We start from the raw sequence: 26,847 nt of genomic DNA, 5'->3' as shown, positions 1-26,847 counted from the left end.
CATTCTAGAGCTACTAAGCAGTTCTAATGCAGGCCTCAGCTGAAGTGTCCATCCAGCTTCAGACACTGCTTTTTGAGAAAGAAGTGAACCAGATGGAGAGAACTGGGAAAATAAAATTACTTACTGGTCAAGTAAGTTATGAGAAAAGAAAAAAGAGAAAATCCTAATGGCTGTCAGCCTAAGGGTCTTCAAATGTAAAAGATAACTGCAAAAGAAAGACAGTAATCTGTGCTCTGTTAAGCATCAATATATTTAAATTACACCCAAAGTGATCTAAATCGGATATTAGAAAGAACTTTGTACTGATAAAATCAGTTAAATGTGAATCTAGAGCAATGGAGGTGTTTAAGATTGATATAAACCTCTAGTAGGGACAAAAGCTGATATTGTCTATCAGAAGACAGAAGAAAGCAGTGCTGTCAGTCTTAACAAAACCCCAAAATACAGTGACACATCTTACAAATGAAGAGGCACCAGAATAGCCTTCAAGATATTCCAGCAGAAAATTAGCCGTCAATAAAACTGATCTTCAGAAATGGACTAGATAACATCTCAAAATACTTTTAAGCTTCATCTCCTATTTTTCTTACTTACCTCATGATCCTAAAGCTCATTATGACATGAAATGTGGAACAGAAATGACTGAGAACTGCAAAAACAGCTGGTACATATTTTCAGAGGGTGAAATGTAAGTAGATAGAAAGAACCTTTAATTCATAGATAATGGATGAAGGAAATAGGTACAGACTTTCTATGTAAAATTAAATTTATCAATGAAATTCGGGAAGTACAGCAACAATAGTTGGCAAAGCAAAGACTGGCAGGGTCATTTAGAAGGATCTAGAAGCTCTGATCAAGAACACACTCTCCTGAGCTACCAGATATGTTTCAAGTGCAACAGAGATGCCTAGACACCAATCTGATTTCTTGTCAACACAATTCAAAAGGAAGGCTCATGTAAATGGAATGTGGTTTTAAAGCCCAACAAAATGTAAAGATTTTTAAATACTGGTAAAGTAGTGTCTTCTGAAAGAAAGAAGTTACTGATAAAACTTATACATGATAAGCAAATAACAGTAAAAATTCACACAGAAGATAAAGAAGACCTCATGTTTTGCCTCTACCCTTCCACATCTGCAAAAAAAAAAAAAACAAACCACACCCTAAAATACAAACCTGAGCACAAGAGAAATGTTGTGCCCTTCTATAATGACTGCTACAAATGTATTTCTGCAAAGAGGCAAATAATGAACAATGACAAAAGGTCCCAGTTTTCTCTCTCAACTGCAGTGGAGAGAGGTCTCAAATTTGTTCCAACAACTTTAGTTTGTCCAGGAACTCCCCTGAGAGGATGAATTACATACTTACAGCCTACCGTCCAGCAGAGAAAAATATAATTTACTTGTGAAAAATGTCCACATATGCAAAATTATCCCAGTAGCGTGTTCCATGATAGAAATCAGTTAATAAAGAATTATAAAGTTCAGCTACAATAGGGAAAAAAACCGCAACAAACTACTTGAGTTCCCATGACAGAAACTTCTAGCAAAATCTGTCCAAGGAGACACTGCTGTAGGTTACTATTTAGAGATTTCAGACATAATGCTTTACAGTGAATTCTGAAACAATATTAGTATAATCTGACAACTCCTGATTTTACATTCTTTCCCAGTCCATGGGGACAGCTGGGAACTCCCCTCATACTCAATATGAAATTAATAATAATTAAGAAATTTTATGTACCCATCCTGACAGCTCCCTTATGCACAAATGGAATAACATCAGCCTGTGCAAAAAAAATCAGTTGATATAAAATCAAGAATGGCAAGCAGGACATGCAGAACAACCATCATAATTCAAGAATATCCCCCTCTGAAGACCAAATTCATACAAGATAATTTTGTCTCTTTTTCCACTCCTCTTTTTTCTTTATCTTCATGGACCAAAGCTAATCTCTGAAGCTGCTGGAAGATAGTATAGTAAAATACTATTTGCACTTCCTGTGCCATAATTTTTTGGCTGTATTCTGCTTAGGAGGCAAATCCCCAGTCTCAGTGGGGACTGCAGCTAAGGCAGTATGAGCTCTGAAGAAAGTGTGACTTGGTGCTCGGGAAGCACAGCTGTGAGCACCAGAACAAAGCCCTAGAGAAACTTTGAAAAACTATGAATTTTGCTTCCAGAAATACTGCCTAATCCCTGAAGTGCTCTGTGAGCTCTAGCTTTAAATCAAGAGAGAAGTGAATGGAAGTTTTCCCATTTTGGATGAAGGCAGTTCAGACTAAGCCCAGTGCTCAGTACAGCCATGTTCACTGGAGCTGTTGTGTGAAAATGATACAGAAATGTCCAGTGAAATGCAATGGCTTCCCCAAGAGACCTTGAAAGATACCAGCAAAAAGTCATGCCAAATTTGGAAGAGCCAGAAAAAAGCATGCCAAGAGATGATATCACTTCACATCAAATTTTCTAAAACATAGATTCTCTACGAGTACTTTACTTAAAGGTCTGCCTTGACCAATGCATTTCTGCTTTATTCTGACAGAATCCCAGTAAATGAAAACGTGGGGTAAAATCCAGTAACCTCCATTATTCGTTTATGAACAAAACAGATCAGAATTTTATTTAAAAAAAAATTGACCAATAGGAAGAGTATCCAAATTGGGATTCTATCAGCTAAGGAGGTAAGGTTGGCTCCTACACCAAGAGAACTGAAATTGCAACAGACATTGCAGTGGAGATGTACAAGAAGAAAAGATAATTATGCTTAAAATTCAGACTATCACATAGGTCTTGACTAGAACGGAATGTAAAATCTTTAAAGTATCTTCTCTCAGGTGCATCACACCATATAAATTATTTACATTAAAACAGAGCACAACCTCTGGGAGAATAAATGCACACCAGGAATGGAAAATATTTAACACAGGCATTCCTGCACCATCAGGACAGAAGATCATAAACCACAGAATTTTGAAATATTTTTATTTTCTGTGGGAGCCATTCCAAAAATCTGACCACTTAGTTTGCAAAGCTGAGTGGAATTACTTTGAAATTCCATATATGTTCCTTTGTCTCTGTAGCGAACTTGAGTTAAGTGCTAACAACTATTTCCTGTGTTACAAATCTCAGTAGAATAATGTGGAAGTCTTGCATTCCTACACAAATGCTTACAATTCTATCCTCATTTCCTAAGATCCAGCTCAGTCCCACACAACCTTCAAATCTGCTTTTAGTATCTCATGAGGTACGCTGCAGAGGACACCACATTTCCCCAGAAACATTACAATTTTGGAGCTAGAAAGAAAATGTTTAAAAATTTAAGTATACCTTTGAAGAATGTATGACAAAATGGATTAAAACACTCTTACACACTTGGACAAAGTGAAGAAAAGTATTGCACCAGTTACAAAAGAGCTAGAATTTTCCTAATGGGAGTATAGAATGGAGCTGGCAGTAGCAGCTGTTCTGTTTTAACTAAACGTTCAGTCAACACTCAAGTATTTTATTTCCAAGTGCTACACGCTAGTCAATACACATGCTAGCTGTGAAATTATTTGTGATTCTGCAGCTACGCACTTTACAGCCTTATTTCTTTGCTATTTATGAAGAAAGAAAACCAAAAAGAAAACCAACTCCCTTCAAGACTGCAGTTGCTTACAGATCTCCATCTTCCCCTCCTTGAGTCACTCCTCCCCGTGGTTCCTGGCCATCATCCTGGCTGAGATCACCTGCCACAGACTCAACTCGTCCACCCTTTCACCTCCTCTTGGCTTTCCCTCCGTAGCCAGGGGCTACGCCAGCAACCCCAGCGCACCCGGCACGCCCCTGCCCCAGTTCTCACAGCGCATTTTGCTCCCTCGGGCAGCTCCACCTGCCTCCACCCGAGCCCCACCACACTGCTGAGCCCTGCTGACTGCAGCGCGGCACAGCCCAGCGAGCCGGACTCTCCGGTCCAGCCACTGCTTTATCTGACTCCCTCATTTCCACCCGGCCCATGGCACTTGGAGAGAGCTCTCTGTGATGACACTGAGCTGGGAGCTTGTGTTGATCTGTTGGAAGGTAGGAGGGCTCTGCAGAGAGACTTAGAGCGGTTGGATGGATGGGCAGAGTCCAACAGCATGATGTTTAATAAGTCCATGTGTCAAGTTCTACATTTTGGCCACAAAAATCCCCTACAACGTTACAAGCTGGGGACAGAGTGGCTGGACAGTTTCAAGTGGAAAGGGACCTGGGGTGCTGGTCCACAGCTGGTTGGATATGAGCCAGCAATGTGCCTCAGTGGCCAAGAAGGCAAATGGCATCCTGGCCTGGATCAGGAATGGTGTGGCCAGCAGGAGCAGGGAGCTCATTCTCCCCCTGTACTCAGAACTGGTGAGGGCACAGCTGGAGTGCTGTGCCCAGTTCTGGCCCCTCAGTTTGGGAAGGACATTGAGACCCTTGAGCACATCCAGAGGAGGCAACAAGGCTGGAGAGGGGCTGGGAACACAAACCCTGTGAAGAACGTTTGAGGGAGTTGGGGTTGTTTAGCCTGGAGAAGAGGAAGCTCAGAGGTGACCTCATTGCTCTCTACAGCTCCTGAAGGGAGGTTGCACAGGTGGGGTCGGTCTCTTCCATTGGGCAGCACTGACAGAACAAGAGGACACAGTCTCAAGCTACGTCAGGGAAGGTTTAGGTTGGATATTAGGAAAAAATTTTCACTGAAATAATAAAATACTGGAATTGTCTTCCTAGGGAGGTGGTGGAATCACCATCTCTGGATGTGTTTAAAAAAAGACTGGACTTGGCACTTGGTGCTATAGTCTAGTTGTGGTGTCAGGGCACAGGCTGGACTTGATGATCTCAGAGGTCTCTTCCAACCTCATTATTCTGGGATTCTGTGATTCACTAACAGAGATTGCACTGACCTGGGCTTGAAAATGAGGAGGAGTTAAATTTCAACTCTGATTCCTTGTCCCCAATATTGACACCTGAATAATTACAAATTGCTGCAGACATGAGTGTCTCATTTCCAAGTATGTCTTTCTCAGGTGTGAAAGTGGGACCTAAACCAAAGTTTATAGTTGTTTATAGTTGTAAAATTCTTATGACATAATCAGCTTTGTATCCAGCTGATGATCACCCTTAATATGAAACTAACCAGTATTAAGTAAATTAGATATCAGGTAGCTTGAGAATTCATTTTTCCAATGCAAAAGTGACCAGTATCCATACATAAAGACCTGTTTCTGTCAGTGTTTGAGACATCCTTCCCTTTCAAAGCCTTTCATGTGTATGCACTTTTTTATTCCTTCCATCTTCCCCACTCAATTGAATTCTCTTTTCAAAACTCAGAGTGTTTCAATGCACTGCTAATGTTTTTACCTACTCAACTGTTAAAACACTGTTGTTTATGAGCTCTGATAAACCTTACATGTTGAACACTAGGACTGAAAAACCCTCCAAAATCACAAACTCCTATTCAGTTTTGCAATGATCTGTGAGAAGATGTGAATAGATAAAGCACAGGTGTGTCAGCTTGTTTTAACCATGGCTAAATGAAGCTAATTAAGAAACAAGACACCAGCATCTCCTTCAAGTTAAGAAAAATATTCCTTTTATCCAACAGCACAGAAAGTAACATTGATTTCTTTGCTTCTACCACAAGTTTCAAGAAATTGTGTCAGAAGATTTATCATCAGATTTGGTAAATATTTTTGTCACCATATTTTCGTATTCTCATAAAGCTGTCTCCTATTCCAAGAAAGTACAGTTGGCAAATATAATTTGTTACAGATGACGGATGCCCACCTCTGCTGAAATACTGCATTGCAAACCGTGCAATTTCTTTCCACATTTTCCTGTGGAAAATGTATCTTTTTTTTTTTTTGGCCATGCATCTAAGTGGGGATGTAGCACACCCAAGAATGCCACACACTGTGCAGAATGATTAAATGTAGCCTTGAAATGTAGCCATAAACCAGGAAGATATCCAGGGCTAGAAAAAAGAAATACGGGAATAAGCAGCAAACAGTGAAGTCTGTGAACAAACTATTAAATTATTGTCAGTTAATCATGGTGATTTATTTATTGAGAAGTAACAAAGTGCAGAGATTATTAGCTCCTCCCACAAAAAAAAACATTGAATAAAAAAAGAAAACTAAAGAACCCTCAAACTATCCTCTGTCAGTCTCTTTAGGCTATATTTTAAAGGCACAAGCCTTCTTGGATATCTGGTTAAAAGCTTAAAGTCTTTACACACTATTAAACTAATTCTGTGTGTAGCCCTGAAAAATAAAATATTCTCATCATGTTCATGTTAATTGCATAAATTAGAAGTACTCAAAGCCCTCTAAAATGCCTGTCCATCAACCTCCAGCCTGAGCTCACACAAATTACCTGTCACGGAGTGAGAGGTTTGCATTTCTGTCTCTTTAAACTGGTGTCCTGAGACACAGCTCCAATGAGAATGCTGTTGCTGAGCAGGTGAGAAACTTGATGAACAGGAGGTGAACTGAAATCACACGGCCCTTGTGAACAGGAGAAACACCAGCCAGATGACAAAGACGGGTTTGGAACTGCAAAGTTCCAAGTCTGATCCTCTTTGGCTCAGACTGCTCTAAAGATGAACTGATGCCTGACTGGGTTAGAAGAGAATTATGGAAAAATAGTAACATTTAACAGGAATTCAAGTTTCATCTGTTGGATAGACTAGTAGAACAGAAATGTCCCATGAGAAATGACATCAAAACACACTTTATTCTCACTTAGTAGTATCAACTAGAACATGAGACAGGGCAACTGCTTTACACAATACTGATGAAAAATCACTGATATTTGAAAAAGTGGCACACTTGGTACCCTGAATAGACACTGATCCCTTGTGTACCAAGTATTTCACAAGTAGAGAACAAAATGAAGTGTCATTATCTCAGAAAGTTTATGGACTAAACACATTTCTGAGAAATGCAATGGTAAGATACACACCATGCAGAAATGAGTGGGAGCAGAAGTAAACAGGGCACTGTGAGCTCCGGGAATAATAACTTCTGGGGTGTTTATGTGTGTCTCATGTTGGCTTTCATGTAATATAAAGGAACACTCTGATGGAAACTTCTCTTTTTTGGAGCATAGGTTAAATCTCCTTCCTGCTGCAGATTGCCCAGGTCACTGCAATGAGTTCACACTGCAGCTTCTATTTCAGCAGAGAAGGTGCTGGGCCTTTCTCATGTGTCCAAAAGCCCACTTAAAGCAAAGAGTGGATGATAAAAAAATGGCTCATGAGTTCACAAGCTGTTAAGGAGTTGACAGACAGATAGCATCACTATATAAATTTTGTTTCTTTAGGAAAGCAGCCAAGATTTTATAATGCTACTATGCTGAAAGCTCAAAATATGTAGGTGGGGTTTTCCCCTCATGTAACACTCCTCTCCCCAGTCACATACATTTCAGACAGCTACAAAATGTTCAGTGGGGAATAAAATCAAATAAGCCTACCTGATGTTTTAAAAATCTGCATAACTTGCCACCGATTGAAATTTTGTTTCCTATAGATGTTAACATCTTTACAACAAAATCACAAGCTTATAACACTGGTTCTCAGCAGGTACACATTGAAAGAGTAAAAAAAGCCCAAGTCTCTGATAATGATCCCCAAAAAACAGATTGAAATGATGCTTCAATTTACTTAAATAAACCCATGTGATTCTCAGCCCACATACAAGAATTCTAAAGGTCTTTGGTAATATTGAATCACAGATATAAAAACCTCCTAATGTTACCTTATCTCTGCAAATTTTAAAATGTTTTCTACCTGTTGATAAAGCTATTTTTTGCCTTCTGACTTGCTTGATTTAATTATGCTGTGGTGGAAGCATAAGGAAGTTAATACAAGATTTTCAAAAGTGTAAATGAATGGATACTTTGGGTTGGGGATAAGATGGAAGCTAAAAGAGCTCCATTTTTGATCTGTCATGCTTGGTCATACTATACTGTCATACTATCACTAGTAGAGTGTCTGTTGACTTTAATTCTTGCATAAACTCCAGAGATGCATCTCTGGTGCAAAACCTACTGTGATTTCTTTACCAAATCATAGAGGTGAAGAGGAACACAATTAAAAGGAAAAGATTTCTCACATCTCAACAGAGATGAGATTAAGAGTCAAGACACTAATGAAGTGCAGAGAACATTTTTGTTGGAAAGGGACAGGCGACCTTTGTGTGCTTTGGAAGACATTACACATGCAGGGAAGTGGAATGATCTTGCAGACATTACTTTATGCTGAAAACTGCTGCTGTAACAACAAATCCTCTGCTCAAGGACCAAGGGGCCAGTCTGTTCAGCTCCCCATCCTTACAATAGGCATGTGGACAAAAGACAGCCTCCCTGAAGCTCTTCTTGATCCTGAATATCTTTGGCTCAACACAGTCATCATGTGCACAGTTTTATTTCTTTACCTTTCAGTGGTGAGTAAGAGATGCAAGGAGTTCAATTAATTCCTCTTCAGGGAGGTAATAAATTACACCTCTTCTTGGACAATAGGTTCAACCCAAGGTGAAATTAGATTTTATTAAAGCTGCACCTCCATTCCCAAAGCACAAGTCTCCTGTCTCTGGACACAACCTCATAATTATTTTGCTAACTTGCTAGTGCTCATAGCATATCCCACATTTCACACTATGCACACCATTAATATACATCTGAAAATAGACACAAATTATGGAATTGTTACATTTTCTAACACTTGAAAACAGATTTTAAGAAAAAAGCAATTAGATGTGGTATATATCAACATCATACTCGTCTCAGAATGAAAAACAGAAAAACTCACTTTTTTCTTTAAAAGTTGTAGATTTTGGCAAACACATATTTTTGTTTTGGAATCTGTACTTTCTGCTTGGTTATGGGTAAGAAATAGATTTAAGAAGCAAAAGTTCTGACTTCAACCTGAAAAGACACTGTTAAAATATGTATTGAGAGCCAAAAAGTAACAATAGACAAGTTTTGGCCACATGGGATTCTTCCCAGATCATTTGATAAAATAATTTCTTATTTGGGATAAAACTGGGTTTTACACTGAGAAAAATGAGAATCTGCTTTGTAACACCCCTTACTACTTATTTACCCACAGATGCACCAATCCAGTACTTAAAGGCTTATTTCCTCAAGGGTTTTTTGTAACCTAAAGCAAGTGGAAAGAAACCAAGGCTAAGGCCCACAGGGGTGGATTATTGTGATTACAATAGAGGAAAAGGGGTGGAGATTGCATTAAAACAGTTTGATGAAGAGTTTTGTTTCATTTCTGTTCAAAATAGATCAAAAGCCAAGAAATTTCCCTCTTCAGGATTAACACATCCTTATATCTGCTAGAAACTCCCAGACACTTTTACCACCCACATAAGCAAACAAGCTGTTTCTGTAACAGTGATGCAAGGAAAAGATTGCACAGGGGAGCAATTTATAAAGACCCTTTTATAAAAAGGAGATGACTTCAAGAGACTTGAGGATGCACATTGTGTGCCAGAGACAAAGTAAAACATTCCCTCTGAGCATGACTGATGTCAAGAGATTGTTGGAAGTTCAAAAGCTCAAACTCAGAATCTTGTATGAATATGATCTCAAAAAGCAGAGGAAACATGATTTTTCAAATGCATTCTTTCACCAAGAAATGCCTTCAAAAAATCTGGTTCACTTTGAATTGTTTTATAGTTTGGTGTTGGGATCTGAGTAGCACCCAAAGTTTTGAGGTTGGTCACCAGGAGATGCATTCCATCGGATCATGGGGCTGGGATTCTTTCAGGGAATAGCTGACAATGTGACCATAGGTGGTGTAGCCATAGGTGGTCTTAAATTTGTTTCTCAGGTGGTATTTCCTGACCTCCAAGGTCTCATGTAAATGCTGATGCATGGCTATTGGGACTGGGTGGAAATCTCTGTGTCCTGCCCTCTCCAGGCAGCAGTGTGGCTGATCTTCACAGATCTCCCCCACAACAGTGTGCATAAGAACCTGACTGCAGCTCACCTTTACCTGCAGGAAGTGCAGCCTGCTGATGACAGGGGAAGCAGATTGTCTTCCTTTCAGAAGACAATCAAAGTTTTGTGGAAAGATGACAAATGGGCAGGAAATAGAAATTCTAAGCTAGATTGAGGCATTCTCCTGCAGAACAGGCCAGGGAAGCTCAAGAATGTACAAAGTGGCTGCTGTGATACCAGGTGAAAGCTGACAGCTTTGGGCTGTGAGATCAGCCAGGCTGAAGTCTCAGATAGGTACATGTGAGCCACATGGAGAGATGTACGGCAGCTTTTCAGACCCTATGAATCAGCAACAGGGAAGCAAAAACTCAAGTGGAAATTCCTGGAGGAAGCAGAGTGCAGCAGTATGTCAGCTGAAATGGCTACAAGTCTCAGCTCTGTATCTCAAATTTGTTTTTCCATATTTTCTTTTTAAGTGAATAAATCCTCATGTCTTGGTAGGCTGATGGAGAAGACCAATATTTTTGGAAGCGGGGGAAATGACAGAGCACATGCCTATGCTTGATCAAAAGAATGAAGGCAAGGATACAGCTGAATGACTTCCAAAAAAACCCTGAGATGATCAGTCAAACAGATAAGGCATTACTGTATTACATCTACACTGGATGTTCAGGAAATTCAAAATACTTCAGGTGGGAGAAAGACACCCGGTCAGAATAGGTTAAATATTACTTTGTTCTGAAGACATGGGTGAATATAGATGGCATCTACCCTGGAAATTCAATTCTTCACCTCACAGATTTATACTAAAGGTCATATGTCTAAATTCATGTATCTTTAAGTGCAAAATACTTCAGTTCCTTTTCAGTCTGGCACAAAACACTGCTGGTCCTGCTGCCTGCTCTTCTCCTTAACTGGCATCTTTCTTCCATATTCCATCGCACAATTCCATTCCACATCTATTCCACAATGACAGCTCTCAGACAATAGCCTCACAAAATTCCTGGCTGGGTTGCTTTCTCACAACATTTTCTGTGGACAAATTAGCTGCCAGGAATGGCAGAAATTATCTGGCTGTGCCACTGGTCATTGTAGGGAAATTTAATTTTCTGCTTTGCTGGTTAATGCCACAGTCCTAGCCACAACAAAAATTACTTTTCTTTAAAAGGAAGGTAAAATACAAAAATCCATGAGAAAGTTTGTATGTCTATTGGCAGAAGATACAGACCTGCATATCATGATGAATTAGGATCTTTACAGTTGTCTTATATCCTATTAAACTAGGATTCAAAACACCACTGCACACATGCAAAGAGCAAGCTGTGAGAGAGGCAGCATGATGCTAAACATTTTTCTGGTGAAAAGTCTGATTTTATAGAAACTGTGGGAACATAACAGAAGATTGTTGAGAAGAATTATAAACATGCTGAAGTGATCTGCAGCTGAGGTGTGGAAAAACACATATACCAATAGTTGTTTAGCTTTGTGTGTTGGCTAAGTTCAATGTCTGTGTTTCAATAAGAGACCTGAGATAGACTTAGAGGCATTCAATTGAACATGCTTGAGATTCCATCCCTGCTGTGGGAAAGATCACAGCAGGGAGGCAATCTACACCTGTGACAGCCCCTGAAATACAGGTGAAAACAGCATGTTCAGAGATCCTTCAGCAAGGACCGAGCAAGAACTGTCCCTGCTCAAATGGGTCTGCCTAGGTGCTGCTTTGGGGATCCCTAGTTTGACAAGGTAATAGAAATAAATTTACTGTTTTGATTTTGTTCAGTGCTCTGTGGTCATCCCTGGGTCATGTATATGCCAGCTCACACAGAGACCCAAACAGGCCCTAAGCAACCATTATCTTATCATTCAGCTCATTATTAATCATGAACTTGCTTCTGCAATGGAACACATCCAGCCACATCCCTCGCTGACATCACAGGTAGAAGATGCATTTCACCTTTCTCATTTCTGAAAGCCAGACTGCCACTTAAAGCTTGCAGAGGTAATTAATTCTCATGCTGAAGGGATGTAAATAGACAGGCAATAGCAGTAGCCACGCCATGGCTTTCTATTACCCATTACCTCTATTGAAGACAAATAAGCTGCTTGTCAGACAAATATTCATAGAAGCCTAACTGAGGTTCTGCATTAATTCCATCCATTTTTGGATCACTGTTGCTGACTCACCATAGAAATGCTGCCTCCTTGCATTGAAAGGTCACAGACTCACTTTGACTGGATGGTCTCTGTTTCATCTTCATATTTTAAAGACAGGTCAAGGCCAAATTCCCAGCAGGGCACTCAGGGTTTTGCCCTGAAAGGCTCCATATATCCCATTGCTGTAGCCCATATTTTGGTTCCCACTCCCTCTCCACACAAGTGAAACCCCTCCAGCCTGCAGCAATGTATGAACCATTAACCATCACTCTTTGAGCCTGATGACCCAGCCAGTTATTACCCATAGAGTAGTCTGCCGTCGAGACTGTAATGTCCCAAGTAGCACATGACTGTGGTATGACCAGTGTCAAGGTAGGTGACATCTATCACTTACCTCTCACAGAAAAATCTAGTCATCTCAGCATAGAAGAAAGTCAGTCAAACATTATTTATCTCTGGTACATCTATGCTTGCTGTTCCAAATCACCTTCCTCTCTATGGTCCCAAAAGTGACCTCTGTCAGAAATTATCTGCCTTTTGAAGACAGGTGGGACATTTCTCTTCAGTTTTCAGGGATCTTTGATGCTTGGGAGCTTCCAAAGCTGATAGTATGTGATATCACTGACCACTCATGAGTGCTTCCTTCCTGATCCCATGTATGGGTTGCTATTTCTCAAGACATCCATGACTCAACCTTCTTTCACTGCTGGTAGTTTGACAACACTGAGGCTTGGATGACTTTGATCATAAAAAGTGAGTCAAAGAAAGCACAGAGTACATCTTACCTGTGGTCACTAAGTCATGGGATGTTGGGACATGTTTTCCTTGTTCATTCCCCACTACTACTGTAGCAGTAAGATCTGTTCTTGCTTCCCTTGATATTCCTTGCAAATGTTAATTCCAGGAGATCTTTGGCTTACCTAATGCCACTGCTACATGCCCTCAGAATGCTTCAAAATTCCTCTTTCAAAGGCCATTCTTTTTTCTATCTCTTGTATACTATTTATTTTTGCACTGGAGCTCAGCCATGGGTTATGTGTGTGTAGCTAACCCAGTCCCCCAATACATTTATTTGCTGTCATGAGTAGTAGGATGGGCTGTTGCTGTGCTAAGCGGAGGCTGACCTTAAAGATCTGACATGCTGAATCTTTCAAGCCAAAGTAAATTACTGTCTGCTCTTTATGTAAAGGCTTTACTGTCCAAAATTTAATTACCCAAATATTTAGAGATTTCCAGGTGTTTAGAGGGCAATGACTTTAGATCAACCTTATATATTGAGCTATGTGAAAAATCTCAGCCTTGCATGTAAAGTCTCATGCAACACGCTCAAAGCACTTCCACAAGAGTCAGAGACTCTTGCATGTGCCCACACAGTGGTGACACCTCAGCTGCAGAAAGATGTCCTCAGTGTTTCCTGCTTCCAATGCATTGAGCTCATCACATAGCAGGGCAGATGACAGAAACAAGGGCGTGGATCCGAGACCTGTGATTATCATCTGAGAGAGCAGGTGCAAAGCAACACATTTCTCAGGCTTGAAACCAAGGAGAAAAGAAGCCAGGAACTGAGGATGAGGAGGTCTTATCTGTGGTGCACCTGAAGCAACAGGTAGAGCAATTGGCAGAGAATTTGACTGAAAACCAAATCTCAACTTTTTCCTGAGTGAAAATTGCAATTGCACTTTCCATGAACACATGCACAATGAAAAATGCCCAAAATCCTGTGCTGCTACAAGTGAAACAGGCTGGAGTCAATGAAGTTTCCTTTTAATTAGTTTTTATCCAAACCAATATCAAAATATGAAGATATTTCAGAAAAAATATCCTATTATGTTGTTAGATCATTATGGCTGCACAGCTGAAGCTGCAAGCAGCTGGAAAGGTCTGATCAGCCTTAATCCTCTCCTATTGCTCTTCCCTTATTAATAATAATCCTTATTGCTTGACTCTGATTGTGGGAATTAGTTTCTTTCTTTTCCTACCAGACTCTTTAACATTTATATTGAGTATGCATCTAAAATGACCCATTTACACCTGGTTTGCAAAAACACTTGAAGTGCTGTCCGCATTTGTGAAAAGAGTGCAAAGAAATTACAGGAGGCCTTTACAACATACAAGAAAGCTACTGCCATGAGAACAGTTGCATGGCATATTCCTTTCGTGACTTTCTAAACAATTAATGTTTTCTTTAAGATTGTCATTAGGCAATAAATGACATTGGAAAGCAAAAAAGAGAGGAAAGAAACTAGGATGCCAAGAGCATGGAAGGGACTGAGACTGGATGCTGGAATATTGAACCAAAAGCTAAGTAGAAGAGCTAGAGGGAGATTCAGATGTAACAGGACAGAATTTAAACATAAACAGCTTCTGAATTTTGGAGCCTCCAAGTGTTGGAGACTATCAAATTTTTGGGCCATCAGATATGTGGGGCAGATGTTACTGTGCTGAGTCTCATCCCAGGTTCCTTTTTGGTTTCACACAGGAGCTTGAAATCCTTGGGAAAGCCTACAGTCTTGTTGACTACACGTTTCTTCCAAGCCCTGTCATTCTTAGTGCAGAACATAAAAATAATGAGTTTACAAATAGCTTTATAATGTCTTGGAGGCTAAGGAAGTAATCTATAGAAGAAATGGAACTGGTGCATGTGTTTTATAGGGAAAAAAATTTCCACTAGACAAACATATTTATTGTTTTAAAAATCAAATGCTCCCTATTATTGATATCAACAGCAATATAACAGCAAAGAAACCATCACTAGGAAAATACCTTCTCCTGGCTAATACAGTTACACGAACAAATAGGTTAGCTGCTGAATTGTTCTTTGGACAAAGGGAAGTCCAGACTACGGATTCTGGAAGAACACAAAGCATCTGTCTCTGTTAAAAGCACTAACAAAGTGGAGGATGTGATCCACAACCCACCTCCCAAAGTTCAGGTCTTACTATGGCCCAGCTTCCAAAGAATACCGGGATGCAGCGTGGCTGTGGGGACATGGTTAAACCTGATGTCCATTAGTACATGGAGAGGCTGTGCTATCAGGGAGAATTGAGCGAATCTGACTTAAAATAATCACAGAAGCTATCTGAACAAGCAGCTCCACCCCAAAGCACTCTAGCACTTCCCCAAAAGCAACAGCTTATCTTCTGGTAGGATGCTTAACTGATTCTTTATCACTCAAGCTACCTCCTTTCTGTCCCCAGTATGCCACAGAATGCTAGAAGCAAAGAGAGCCTCCCTGCTCCCCCACATTTGATCATCCCTAATTACCTTTCCCAACCCATTAAACAAAATTCTTTCGTTAGAAACCCAAGGGATTTTGTGGTATCAGAATTTCTTCTCTATTTCTGTTAAGCATGCACAGACACATAAAATGTTCTTACATCTCTTAAGATGCAAAACACACCATTCTTGAGCAAGTGTTTTTCAAAAACAATGCTTTCAAAGCCAGAATTTCCTGAAGCCAGTGGTTTCTGGGTGCTCCCTTGGGGAAAAAAAAGGGTTTATAGAGCTGATTTCTGCAAAGCCTGATGTTCTAGTCAGACAATTGTGAAAACTATTGCTATAGGCCTGGAAGCCTTCACTGTGCCCTTCACTCATTGCAGTCACTGCACTACCTGCCTCTGTCAAACCACAGCATCTCTCCCTCCCCACTCCTTGCAAAGTAGCACAGCTGTAACTAAGCCCAAAAGTTTTGGAACTATCACAAGTCTAAAAACACCACCACCAGTCACATCCCTTGAATATACTAGCACTGTATTTTTGTTATATAAGGTGTTTAATGGTCAATTAATTTATTGCATGGGCAGTAAAGTACATAAATGTGTGTGCCAGAGTGTTAGGGAAAATAGGGGTGTTAAGTGTAATGAATATAATTCATGCTGATATAATATGATGCATGTAATATTTGATATTGTTAGAAGCACACACATCGGCATTGGGAGTTGCCCCCACGTACTCGAAAACCAGTCCCTGCCAAAACCTCATTTGCAAACGAACACATGTGGCTGGCCCGGAGACGGGTCATTTCTCGAGGTGATACAGGAACGCCCAGGTGTTGATCCAGGCTGATACATCTGAATGCTGCGTTCCAGTAACTCCATCAGGGAGATTCATCAGCACCCGGCACCGAATTGTTCCACCCCAATACAGAGAAAAGAGACTTAATGAATATGTGGGGCTTTGAATGGGAAGAAAAGACTGGATTGCCGAAATCCCGGCCTTGGGCGGAATATTCCCTATAAAAACCGCTTGTAGGGGAGGGTGGTGTGTGGCACAGGGGGAACCTCTGCTGAGGCTGTCCCCTCTGTGACACACCCAGCGCCGATCCCGGGCTCGGCGCTGTCCTTTTCCATATGGCTGGCTCAAAGAGAACTCAATCGCTGTAATAAAATTTCTATTTTTCATTTTTAATTTGGCCAGATCAACTCTTGTCTATAACAGGGGCAAGGTGGCTGAAGAGCAAAAGAGGAAGAATGAGTGGAATGAAGAGACACTTGGAAACCTTGTACAGCCTTCCCTTGTGCACCAAGCTGCCATATTCCCTGCTTCTCACATCCCAGCTTGTAAAATGGGAAGCACACCCATGAGAAGTGGCCAGTACAAGCGCACACCTCCAGCAGTGAGGCTCCTGAGCAGCGCAGGGAGGAAGGAGCAGTATCTGTTCCTGTAAAATAGCATCAAGCATAAGCGCTGAACAGGGTGAGGCTGCTGGGGCGGGGAAACAGACCAGACAGGAATGGGGAGATTCCTGCCAGGAATGAGATTCCTGGTTCATTCAGGACTCTTGTGTTATTGTTTCCTTCTTTCTGTGTTTGGAGCTTGAAGAAAGGGGAAATGGTATGTAATTTGGAGCACGGGGCTCGATCCAGACTTACCAAATCCACCTTTGATAAGCCTCCTGAACTTTCGAAGTCTTCACTTCCCTCAGCCATGGATGGCATTTACAAGTGGCTCAGTGCTGCTCTCAGATCTCACACAGCAGGGTAAAACACTTTCTCCCCCGACCATGTGGTGCTTGTGAGACCACTCATCTTCAAGGTACATGTAATAATATTTCCTTCATTTATTTGCCACCGCTTTCAGGCCAATATTTATTTCCTTTTATTTTGCTCATGCTCAGTAATATTAGTCATTACTTCTCTAGCTGTTTACTTCTCTTTTTTATTAAGGAGGAAATCCTAATTCATGCCTTCCTGGGATTTCAAAATCACTCATTTGCAGCAGCTTAACAGTAACTGAGTGGCAAAGCCTAGTCCTTGAAATCTGTCACGAGTGGAAAGCAAAGACTTAGAAGACCATTGTGGCAAACAGCTAATGTACAAAATGACAAGGAGGTGTACGTGATATATAAGAGGATATTGACTTAGGTTTTTGGAAGCAAATCCAAGAAAGGCTTTTTTCAATCATTGTGCAAGATTTTTTGCTTTCCTCAGCCAACACAAGTCAGTGATTGGGAAATACTCATATCAGGAGAGACACCTAAAGCCAGACAACCATTAAGCATGACACTGGGCGTGCCCTCATTACAGTGCTAAGGTGTGTGAGCGCCCCATTTAGAGAAAGATAAAAGATAGCAGTTTATTTGTAAAACAGCAGAGCCCTCACCCCCGTCCTTATCTAAAGCTCCAACAGGGATGCTTAGGTGAGAGCACAGGCTCCACCAACAACCTTCTCCATCCCCCCTGCCACTACCACAGCGTGCTGTAAAGCCAGCCTTCTTACAGTCACAACAGGACTTTCTCCTAGTGATCACATCAAGATCCAGAATTAGCACGTTCCAAGACAGACAGTAAGCTCCCAGTCAGAACAGGTATCACAGCGAGACAACCTTTAAATTTGGGCTCTTTTGGTAAAAATACACTTTTAGATTTGTTCATTCTTCAGGATGTTACCTGCCAACAGCTCTACAAAATATTCATGTATGTGAGAAGTGCTACTTCAAAGAGAACAGCCTAAGAAAATAGAAAGTAAACTGGCTTGGATTTTAAGCAGTACAAGGCTGGATAGCAGGCATCAGTGTGGGGATCAGCTATGCCGTCCCTGCATAAATGTAAACATCATGAAAAGGCAGCTTTGCCTGCCTACATATTTTTGTTGTTATACTTGAACAGCAACAAATCACACTTTAGAAATTACTCTACACACTTGAAGCTGACAAAACAGCTTTCCACTAGTGATTACTACATTGCAAAGTCAAGTCCACCACCGGTTAAGCTTTAGAAGGAAGTTACTACTTGTGTTTGTTGTGTTTGATATGAACTAGGTGCTAAGTCAGTCCATGGGATCAACAGCATTTGCATGAGCATTCCCAACTCTCTCTGCAGTTTAGGAGAGCCAAAAGCAGCATTAGATCTCACGATTACAAATTAACACACAAGCCTAATCCATACAAGGTGTTCAATGGACATTAAGAAGACCATAAAAACAGCTTAATAAGTAATGTTGCAACTACCTATTTGTTTTCAATATTGAGGCAATTAGGATAAACAATGAAACCTTACCTTTGCTCCTTTAGTGATTCCATTTTTCTTAGATATTCCACTTTTTAAGAGGTTATTCTGTTTCTGATGATGATGATGATGTAGATGTCCATTGCACACAGCACTGGGATTAGCCATCTGTTTAAATTAGTAAGATTCTCAGTTCTTAAGGGTGTCTCGGGTCTTTCTACTGTAAAAAAGACAGTGGGATGAGAAGATAAAGTTCTTGGTTAAGGCCTGAAAGGTATCCAACTGGTCTGTCAGGATTTTCCAGGATGAGAGGAGGAACTATCTTTTGCAATCTCTTCAAAACATAAAACTTTCTTTCATATAGCTTCAGCCCCAGCAAGCTAGAATGTGAAATACATAGCAGGAGGTGTGCTGTTAAAATCTCTGAAAATTACTGCTCATCGCTGGCTCTTGCATGAACACGGCTCCTGTGAGTCAACAAGACTGCTGCAGCTATCAAGAAGTGGGTGGATTCAGAGGCGGAGACACTTAAAGATACATTACCTCTTAAATACCTCGGAGAGAGAAACTTTTGTTTCTTTTTTCCGAATTACGCTCAGCGCCATAGAAACTGCCAAAAACCTTTTGAAAATTTTAGCAGTGTAATCTGTAAAATTACATGGTTCAGCTCGCGAAGAGTATATTAGCTGAAAACAGGTAGTATTGCCCTGAGTAAAGCAGACACTTCAAAAAATTTCTTTTAACCTCTAGTTATATAAGTAGCATGAAAGACACAACATTATACCTGCAAAGAAATGGAAAGCATTTTAGTTATAAAATGATAATTTATCTAGAGCTCCATACTACAGACACGTGCACAACTATTCACTAGAGTGATTTGTCCCTTCAAACTCAGTTTGGCCAGTAGTAGGATAAATGGCATGCTATAACAATGAATGAGAAATGGATTTTTATAAAGCTGATTAATTTCGTTTTAAAACAAGTCAGGGTTTCATTACTTGCGAAACTACTAAGGCCGACTAACATATATCCTTTCTTTTATGAAAAAAGGTTTTTAATTATGAAAATGCATATATGGTCTTTGCTGAATCAAATTCTCGTGCTTCAGATTTTAGTGGCAAAAAGTAAAAGTAGCAACATCTCTGGTAGCATTTAATAGAATCTCTTCCTCCCAAAATAATTCAAATTAGTGTGGAGACAGATTAAAGAAAAGCTGTATTATAATTTTTGAAAAAACAGGAGGAAAGGGTGAGAGAATAAAAATACTTGAAGTTCTTTAGTTAGAGAAAATTGCTATGCCATCCTGGCAATGAAATGTAAGTTATATACAGAAAGAGCAGCCTAGAACTTGAGTACATGGAATGCAGGAGATGAAGTGTTAAATAAACCACTGTGAAAATACACAGGAAAGCACACTTGGTGCTTGTTGGTTTGGAAAATTTACCTTAGACACATATTAAATTGCTAAAATATATTTTCTTCTTTGAAGTAATTTACAAAGTGAAATATCATCAATGTACTAGACAATTTTTGGTCCTGCTTAAGAGTGATCCAAACTTTAATTAATAAGACTGTAGTATTTTGGGGGAAGAAAATAACCCCTTAACTCATTAAAATGAAACAGGAGCAGTAAAACACCAAAATGTTTTGCCTCACAGTTTTACAAGATTCACCATAAGAAAGCAGATTTTAAAAATTTTATCTTTTTGGTGCTTTTTCTAGGCAAGAATACGTCATTTCTGTATGAATAAGTTTTGTTTAGGTTTCACTAAGGCATCTGTAAGTATAGGTCACTGAAAAATTAATTGTGAATTTAATAATGTCAATTATAGTGGCAATATAAATTGTTGGTCTTAACTAGCTAAGAGTTCATATTTGCAAAGAAAAAAGGAGACTGAGATGAGGATAAGCCTGCAGGAAGAATGGTTGGCAATATCTCCTGCATACCCATCCCCTATGGGCTGATGATAAATGGAACAAGGTAATGCAAGACATTCTCTCTGCACCTGGCAACCCTCTCCCATCAAGGAGCTTTCTTAGTCTGGGAATTGTGTCCTTGATTGTCACAGCAAATCAAACACCTGTAAAACATGCCATCTGCTCAGTGAGTTACTGATCATCTTCCCCCTGTTGTGATAAAGGCAAGGACACCACAGTAGTGCTGCTCCCCTTAGCTGCTCCCATGTCCCAGCTAGCACCTCTGTCAGCTGCTTTTCCCAACAGGCTCAGCACATTTCAAGGCACAAAGCAATAAAATTAACATATTGTATGTGTCTTTTTCCCCTCTCCAGTTAAGTTCATGAGGGAAGTGGAATCTCCAGTTGAATCAACAGTTCAGATAATGCAAATTCAGTTGCTAGTTCCAGGCTCTAGGTCTTGCTATCTGTTTCAAGACCCCTGAAATATCAATGTCCTTACATGAATAAAATAGCAAATTAACTGTGTTATGGTAATTTTAGTTTTCAATAGCTATATTATTTAAGATAACAAACAAATAGAACTTTAAAAACTAACACATTTAAATATGAGTTTAAATGAGCAATTAAAAAAATAAACTCAGAGAAGGGCTGCCCATTTGGATATCTGTTAACCATGATCTAAAAGCCAGGTTCACAAAACAAATACCACTAGAAGCTGACTAAAATTCCTGCCCTGATCCTATTCAGAGCAAAAGACTTATAGAAGGGATGAGTCTGGACAAATACACAAAAATTATCTGTAAACAGAATGTGGTATTTTTCCTGGAGGAAAAAAACTAAAGAAATAAACAAACAAGAAAACCCCCAACAGCAACAACACCCCCCCAGAAAACCTCCCCAAGCTCCCCCAAAACCTAAACAAACAAACAAAAAACTCCACAAAAACCCAACCCAAACGAAAAAATAATCAGAAAAAAGCCAAAAAACCCAAATCAAATGAGGAAAAAAAAAAAAAATCCCCAAAATCATTGTGCCCTTCAGAACTCTATCTTACTCAAAGCCATCTCATTTATTACTCAGGCTTCTGCATACATATCTATCATGTTACCTATTACCTGCACCTAAATCTCTCACTCAAATGCATGAGGATCTGTGCTGCCTGGACACTGGAGAAAGGAATCAATAATTGTCTGCTTTGCAACACCAAAACCACCACTAGCAATACCCTATTTTTGTCATTCTGGGAAGTGGGAGGAAATAATCTGCTGTGCTGATGGTACAAGAACTGTGTGTATTTAACTGCAGGGAACACCAATCCTACTAAGATTGTGTTTGCACTTCTCTTTAGTGGCTTGGGTACTGATCACTCTTCATTCTTTGACAAGAAGATGGTGAATTTCTAAGAATCCCAGCAGACCACACACAATGTTCTACAAAAATGCTAGCAAAATTTCCAAGATGTGACTACAGTTACTATAAATCTGCAGGAAAACCATCAATGAATTCCCAGGTTCTAGGTTGTGAATTCCCAGGTTCTAGGTTTTATTCCTTGCTTTGTCATCATCATTTTTACACCATTGCATTCTTGTTAAGTCACACTGAAATCAGGAGAAAAGTGTTTAAGTATTTTTTAAATGCTCTGAGACAAACTGCTGGGGAGTATGATGCAAAAGTGAAGTAAAATATATGCAGTATAATTAGCCAAGGTTTAACAACAGGGCAGAGAGAACCGAGAGGGATAGGGCTCTAAGTAGTCCTCAGTGTTGGAAGAAAATCACTTTTCTGGTAAAAATTCCATTGTTACATAGGACAGATTAAAAGGCTGAATGCTTCTGATGCACTCAAGAAGCAGGGACGAAATATTCTATTAGACTTTTGGTCCAGTCAGACATGTAGTGTCATTGTAGTGGTCACAATGTCCCCATTTAAAATGACAATACTGGATTCACAGTGTTCCCATTTATAATAGCAGTACTGCATTACCTACCAATAAATAAATTAAAAAAAAAAACGTTGCAAGAAAGCATGAGAGCTCATCCCAGAAAACTGTCATGTCATAAACCAGAAGGATTTAATAGGATTCCTGCTCATCCCAGAGTACAGTTATTTACAGCAGTGTTGCGAAATGGTCTTGCAATCTAATGGCAAGACCTTGATAATTTCTGTTTATTACAGATTCCCATTTACATACTACATGAAACAATAAGGGTCTAAACAAAGACACCAGGTAGCTTTATGTTTGTTTTGAGTGGACAAACACCGCTGTCAAACAAGAGCTGAAGAAACTAGGAACCAAAATCTATTCCTCCGTTAAAATTGAAGATTCTAGTAGTGTTTAAATTGGCAGCAGAGCATGATGGTAATGGAGTACACAGTAAAAAGACCTTTTTTGTTCTTACAATCATTTCCCTTAAAATAGAAATCCATCTCATAAATTCTGTGCACCATTGATGACTTATATTTGATGTATGTGGACACATGGATGTTGGAGGCAATTCCTGCTTTGGATATGTAGAAGAAAAAATAGGGAGACACCACAACAACAAAGCAAGAGCAAGTACCAGCCATCAGCTGGTCAGTCACACCCAGGGTGTCTTTTGAGTCATCCACACTTCACTAGCACCAGCTAGAGACTAAATTTCCCTAAATCCTTACATGGAAGAACCCCCCATCTGTGTTTGCTTCTTTACTTCTTTACACCTTATCTAGCAGTGCATATGTGGAATGTCACGTAGGGATATGCCACTACACCTGGAAATAAAACTGCACACCAATACTGCAAGATCCCCTCAACTGCCCTTGCACAACTTGAAGGATACACAAAATGGTTTGATATTGGTCAGAGAATAATCTAGAGCAACTCAGACCCATGGCACAGGTGGACTCACACAGGCAGTGTTGCGACAGGGCAGGGCATGGCACAACACGCAGGGCTGCCCTGTGCCTGGCAGCTCCATGCAGCCCCTGCAGGGCCCTGGGGCTGGCACAGCTCTGCACCTCCTTTTCTTCATGGGGCACAGCAAGATGACAAGACAATGCTTGAAAACCTTAAGCATTTAAAGATGCTGTCAGCCTGGCTTCTTAGGCAATGTTATCAGAACCAGTTTTCTGACTGCGTCTGGGTGTCAGCAAGCTTTGAGTATTCATAGCATCAGGAAATTGTTGGGATTTTCTGTCTGATACAAATATCTGATTGATACATGATACATAAATCCAGTTAGGAATCTGTTCCTAACCTGAGGACACTTGAAGCACTTGTGACCTTTATCTCCTTTCAAGGATTAAGGCTTCTCAAGTTGCACAATTGATACAGTTCTGTCCTTATCTTTTGATACAAAAATAAAATAAATCTGACTAAAATGTCATAATCAAACAAAACCAACAAAAATTTAAAAAAATCACACCAAGACAGAAAGAATATAGGAACTAAGAGCCTGCTGCAAAAACCCAGCATCGAGTGCAAGAGAGCCCAGTGTGCCTGCTGCTCTATCTTCTTGCAATTACAAGGCTGATGCCATTACTACACTCTTATCTTTAAATTTCTCATAAAGTTGAACCTGCAATTCTTACTCCTTAAATAAAAAAAATAGATATCTAGACCCAGTGATGCCAATAGAATCAGCCAAGCCAAAGGATAAGAAAACCACTTTACAAGCACTAGGTAGAGGCAAAATCTCTTTTGTGGGACATTTCTCTACTGACTTCTTTCAGCAGCAATGTGATCCGTAGCCACGTAACCTCTAGAGCTGTGCAAGGCAGATTTCAGCTTCCTTTTCCAAGACCTCTGCCAGTCAGGCTGATTTATTTGCTGGGCTCTGTAATTTGCCAAGAACCAGTGTTGTATTTTCATTGTTTCCACTGGACACGATGAATGGAGCAGGGCCAGCTCTGTGCCATCTGTTCCTCCTCTGTGTCATCACCACGTTGATTCAGACACGTCATTCTTCACCACAAACATCTGGAACATTAAGATAACTGATACTTAACCAGGTAGAAAAATCTCATTATTATTATTATTACTAATAAAACTGAACAAAACAGACATAGCTTTAACCTATGTTTAATGATTAAATATCAGTCTCTGAACAGGAAATTATGAAGCGATTTCACACAAAAGTTAAAAGTTATTGCTTATTGTTCTTATAATTTAATTTTTCAGTGCTTCCAGAAGCATGAGATTTATGCAGGCTGAGATGAAAACTCGTAATGCTACTCAGTTGGAAAAAAAAAAAAAAAAAAAGTAGCATTGCAAAATACCCCATTTTTTAATCTAACAAGTGGCTCTGTTTTGCAATTCTTACTCACTCAATGAAGCACTTCATTGAATTAGACCCACTGAGGTCAATAGCCCTACCTATGCAAGTAGTATTCTTCAAAATCTTTTTATTAGCATTGCTAAATTTAGATTAGTAAATTATTTGCCTTCCCCATTGCTAATAAACAAATTATTTCAAGACATGCCACAGAATTGGATTTTTGTGTTAACAGTGATTCCATGCATGGGGTCTCTGGAGACTTATTTCCTCTTGTCACTGCCTACAGTTTTGTTATTCACCATTTCAGTTTTGTTTGTCCTATCTCTTAGGGAAGTACAGGTTGAGAGAGAAAAAACCCAAACAAAACTTCAAAACCTGTGTGTTCCAGTTATGGTAAAGGGGTGGTAGCTCTGTTGCCTTATAATAATTTTGTAGTTTTAATTCAGTTGCCTCATGATACTTCACTATGTTTGACATTAGATATTTTTACCCTACAGTGTCAAACAGATGGAAGAAAACAGAATATTGTTCACTTTACCTACTTAACTATAAATATTCAAACTTTCAAAAGCTTTGTCAGGTCAAGTTTTTTTCTATTTTCACTAGTAGAGAATTTCTTTTGACTACTGAGAGTTTGGTCTCCCTATGGCTTGGCACAAACGGTTGCAATTCTGTTTTAAGCATACTTCACTGCAATTCTTTCTCAATTTTATGCCTCACTGAAGTCAGTGGAGCTCTGAAGAGGCACCAAGTGTCAGATGTGAGAATGAAAAGGGGAATGAGAATTGAGAAATTCATTCTAGAAATTGTTGCCAAATGTAGGAAGGGCAACTGTTTATCTTGAGAACTTTTAAAATCCATGAGTTCTGAGAAAGGTGCTTTTTAAAGCTGGTTTAAGAATTATATTTATATTTATCATTTTGACAACAGGATTAAATGTTTTTCCTTACTTGAAGTTATTTTTTTTAAAGGTTCAGTGCAGAAGCCTGAAACACCCTGCATTTGTTACAGAAGCTTTAGGAGCACAGTCTGGTGTTCCAGAATCATTGCCATGTTTCAGGAGCTACAACTCCAAGAGTTCAGTTCAAAGCTGGTACATATACCAGAAAATAAAATCAATTGAAGGTTTCCCAGATCAGCAGGTCCTATTCAACACAGCTTCAGTCACAAAAGATTTTTATTAAACCCCTTCAAGTTTATTGGAGTCTTTTAATTCTCCTGCCAAGACACTAGAAAACTAAAGTTTCTTTCCTGAGATATGTTTGTTTTTATATTCCATGTAATCTCTGACTTTAATATTATGCACACTAAGCTTGTCAGACCTCAGTAAATAATTTTAATCAAATGTTACTATTTTCTAGTCTCTACAGTTCTCTTTTGAAACAAACTCCTACTCAAAGAAAGCATATTTCATATCATTGGAGAAGAGTTGGGCAAGTTGGGCCTTAGACTACTTTTAGGCAGGTATCATTCCACAATCCAGCCATCCATACCTTAGCTGGGGAGGCAAATGTTGCAACTATTGCAGCTCCATTTAGCAGACTATTGCTTGCAGTGGATTTCAAAGCAATCTTTCCTACACAGGATAGAGATCCTGTGCTGCTTTTTCAATGCTGCTAAAATGTCAAGCCATCGTGATCAGCTACAGCTTGCTCTGAGAGCAGTGCATGTCCTTCAGCTCCTGCACTCTCACTGTAGCTAAAACACATCTGAAACTGCCTCTTCCCTGGAGTAGCTCCTCTCCTCACCTGCTATGCACTGTGCTAGCAAACAGCAGCTGATGTCATGGAGTTACACACATCATTACAGTTTCTTTGCATAAGGTTTCCTTCTCTTCTTTTTATCTGCTAAAAACGGAACAGAGGTGACTCATGACTCACGACTGAGACAGGCAAAAATTAAATACTCAGCAGGAAAGGCTCTGCTAGGGTTTCCACTGCCTGAACTGGTTCATCCATGGGATAGATGTATTCCTGGTACCACCTCAGCCTCTTGGACCGTGCCACAGCCATGGGGACCTGGCTGGATCCCCCACCCCAGCCTCTCCACAGTGCCATGCATTCACCGTGGCAAAAGCAGTGCTGGTGCAAGGTCTTCACCTGGCTGATGGTCCAGAGCTTCTGC

At 39.9% G+C, this 26,847-nt stretch overlaps 1 protein-coding gene across 2 annotated transcripts in view; it reads right to left on the bottom strand.

The window, feature by feature from the left end:
* The window catches only part of SPTLC3 (serine palmitoyltransferase long chain base subunit 3), an 85,608-nt gene extending 66,531 nt beyond the window's left edge, over window positions 1–19,077 (bottom strand). The window contains exon 1 of one of the 2 annotated variants that reach the window (XM_085576107.1): window positions 18,600–19,077. In XM_085576107.1, the coding sequence (XP_085432233.1) occupies window positions 18,600–18,716 (117 nt within the window). In that variant the 5' untranslated portion in view covers window positions 18,717–19,077. The remainder of the gene's footprint in view (window positions 1–18,599) is intronic. The other variant, XM_021527824.4, reaches the window with a different exon arrangement.
* Window positions 19,078–26,847: the final 7,770 nt, after the last annotated feature.

This window comes from Lonchura striata, chromosome 3 (genome assembly GCF_050655825.1).
Source record: "Lonchura striata isolate lonStrDom1 chromosome 3, ASM5065582v1, whole genome shotgun sequence".
NCBI lineage: Eukaryota > Metazoa > Chordata > Aves > Passeriformes > Estrildidae > Lonchura > Lonchura striata.
Note: the sequence above shows the minus strand (reverse complement) of the source record. Positions and strands in the feature narration are given on the sequence as shown.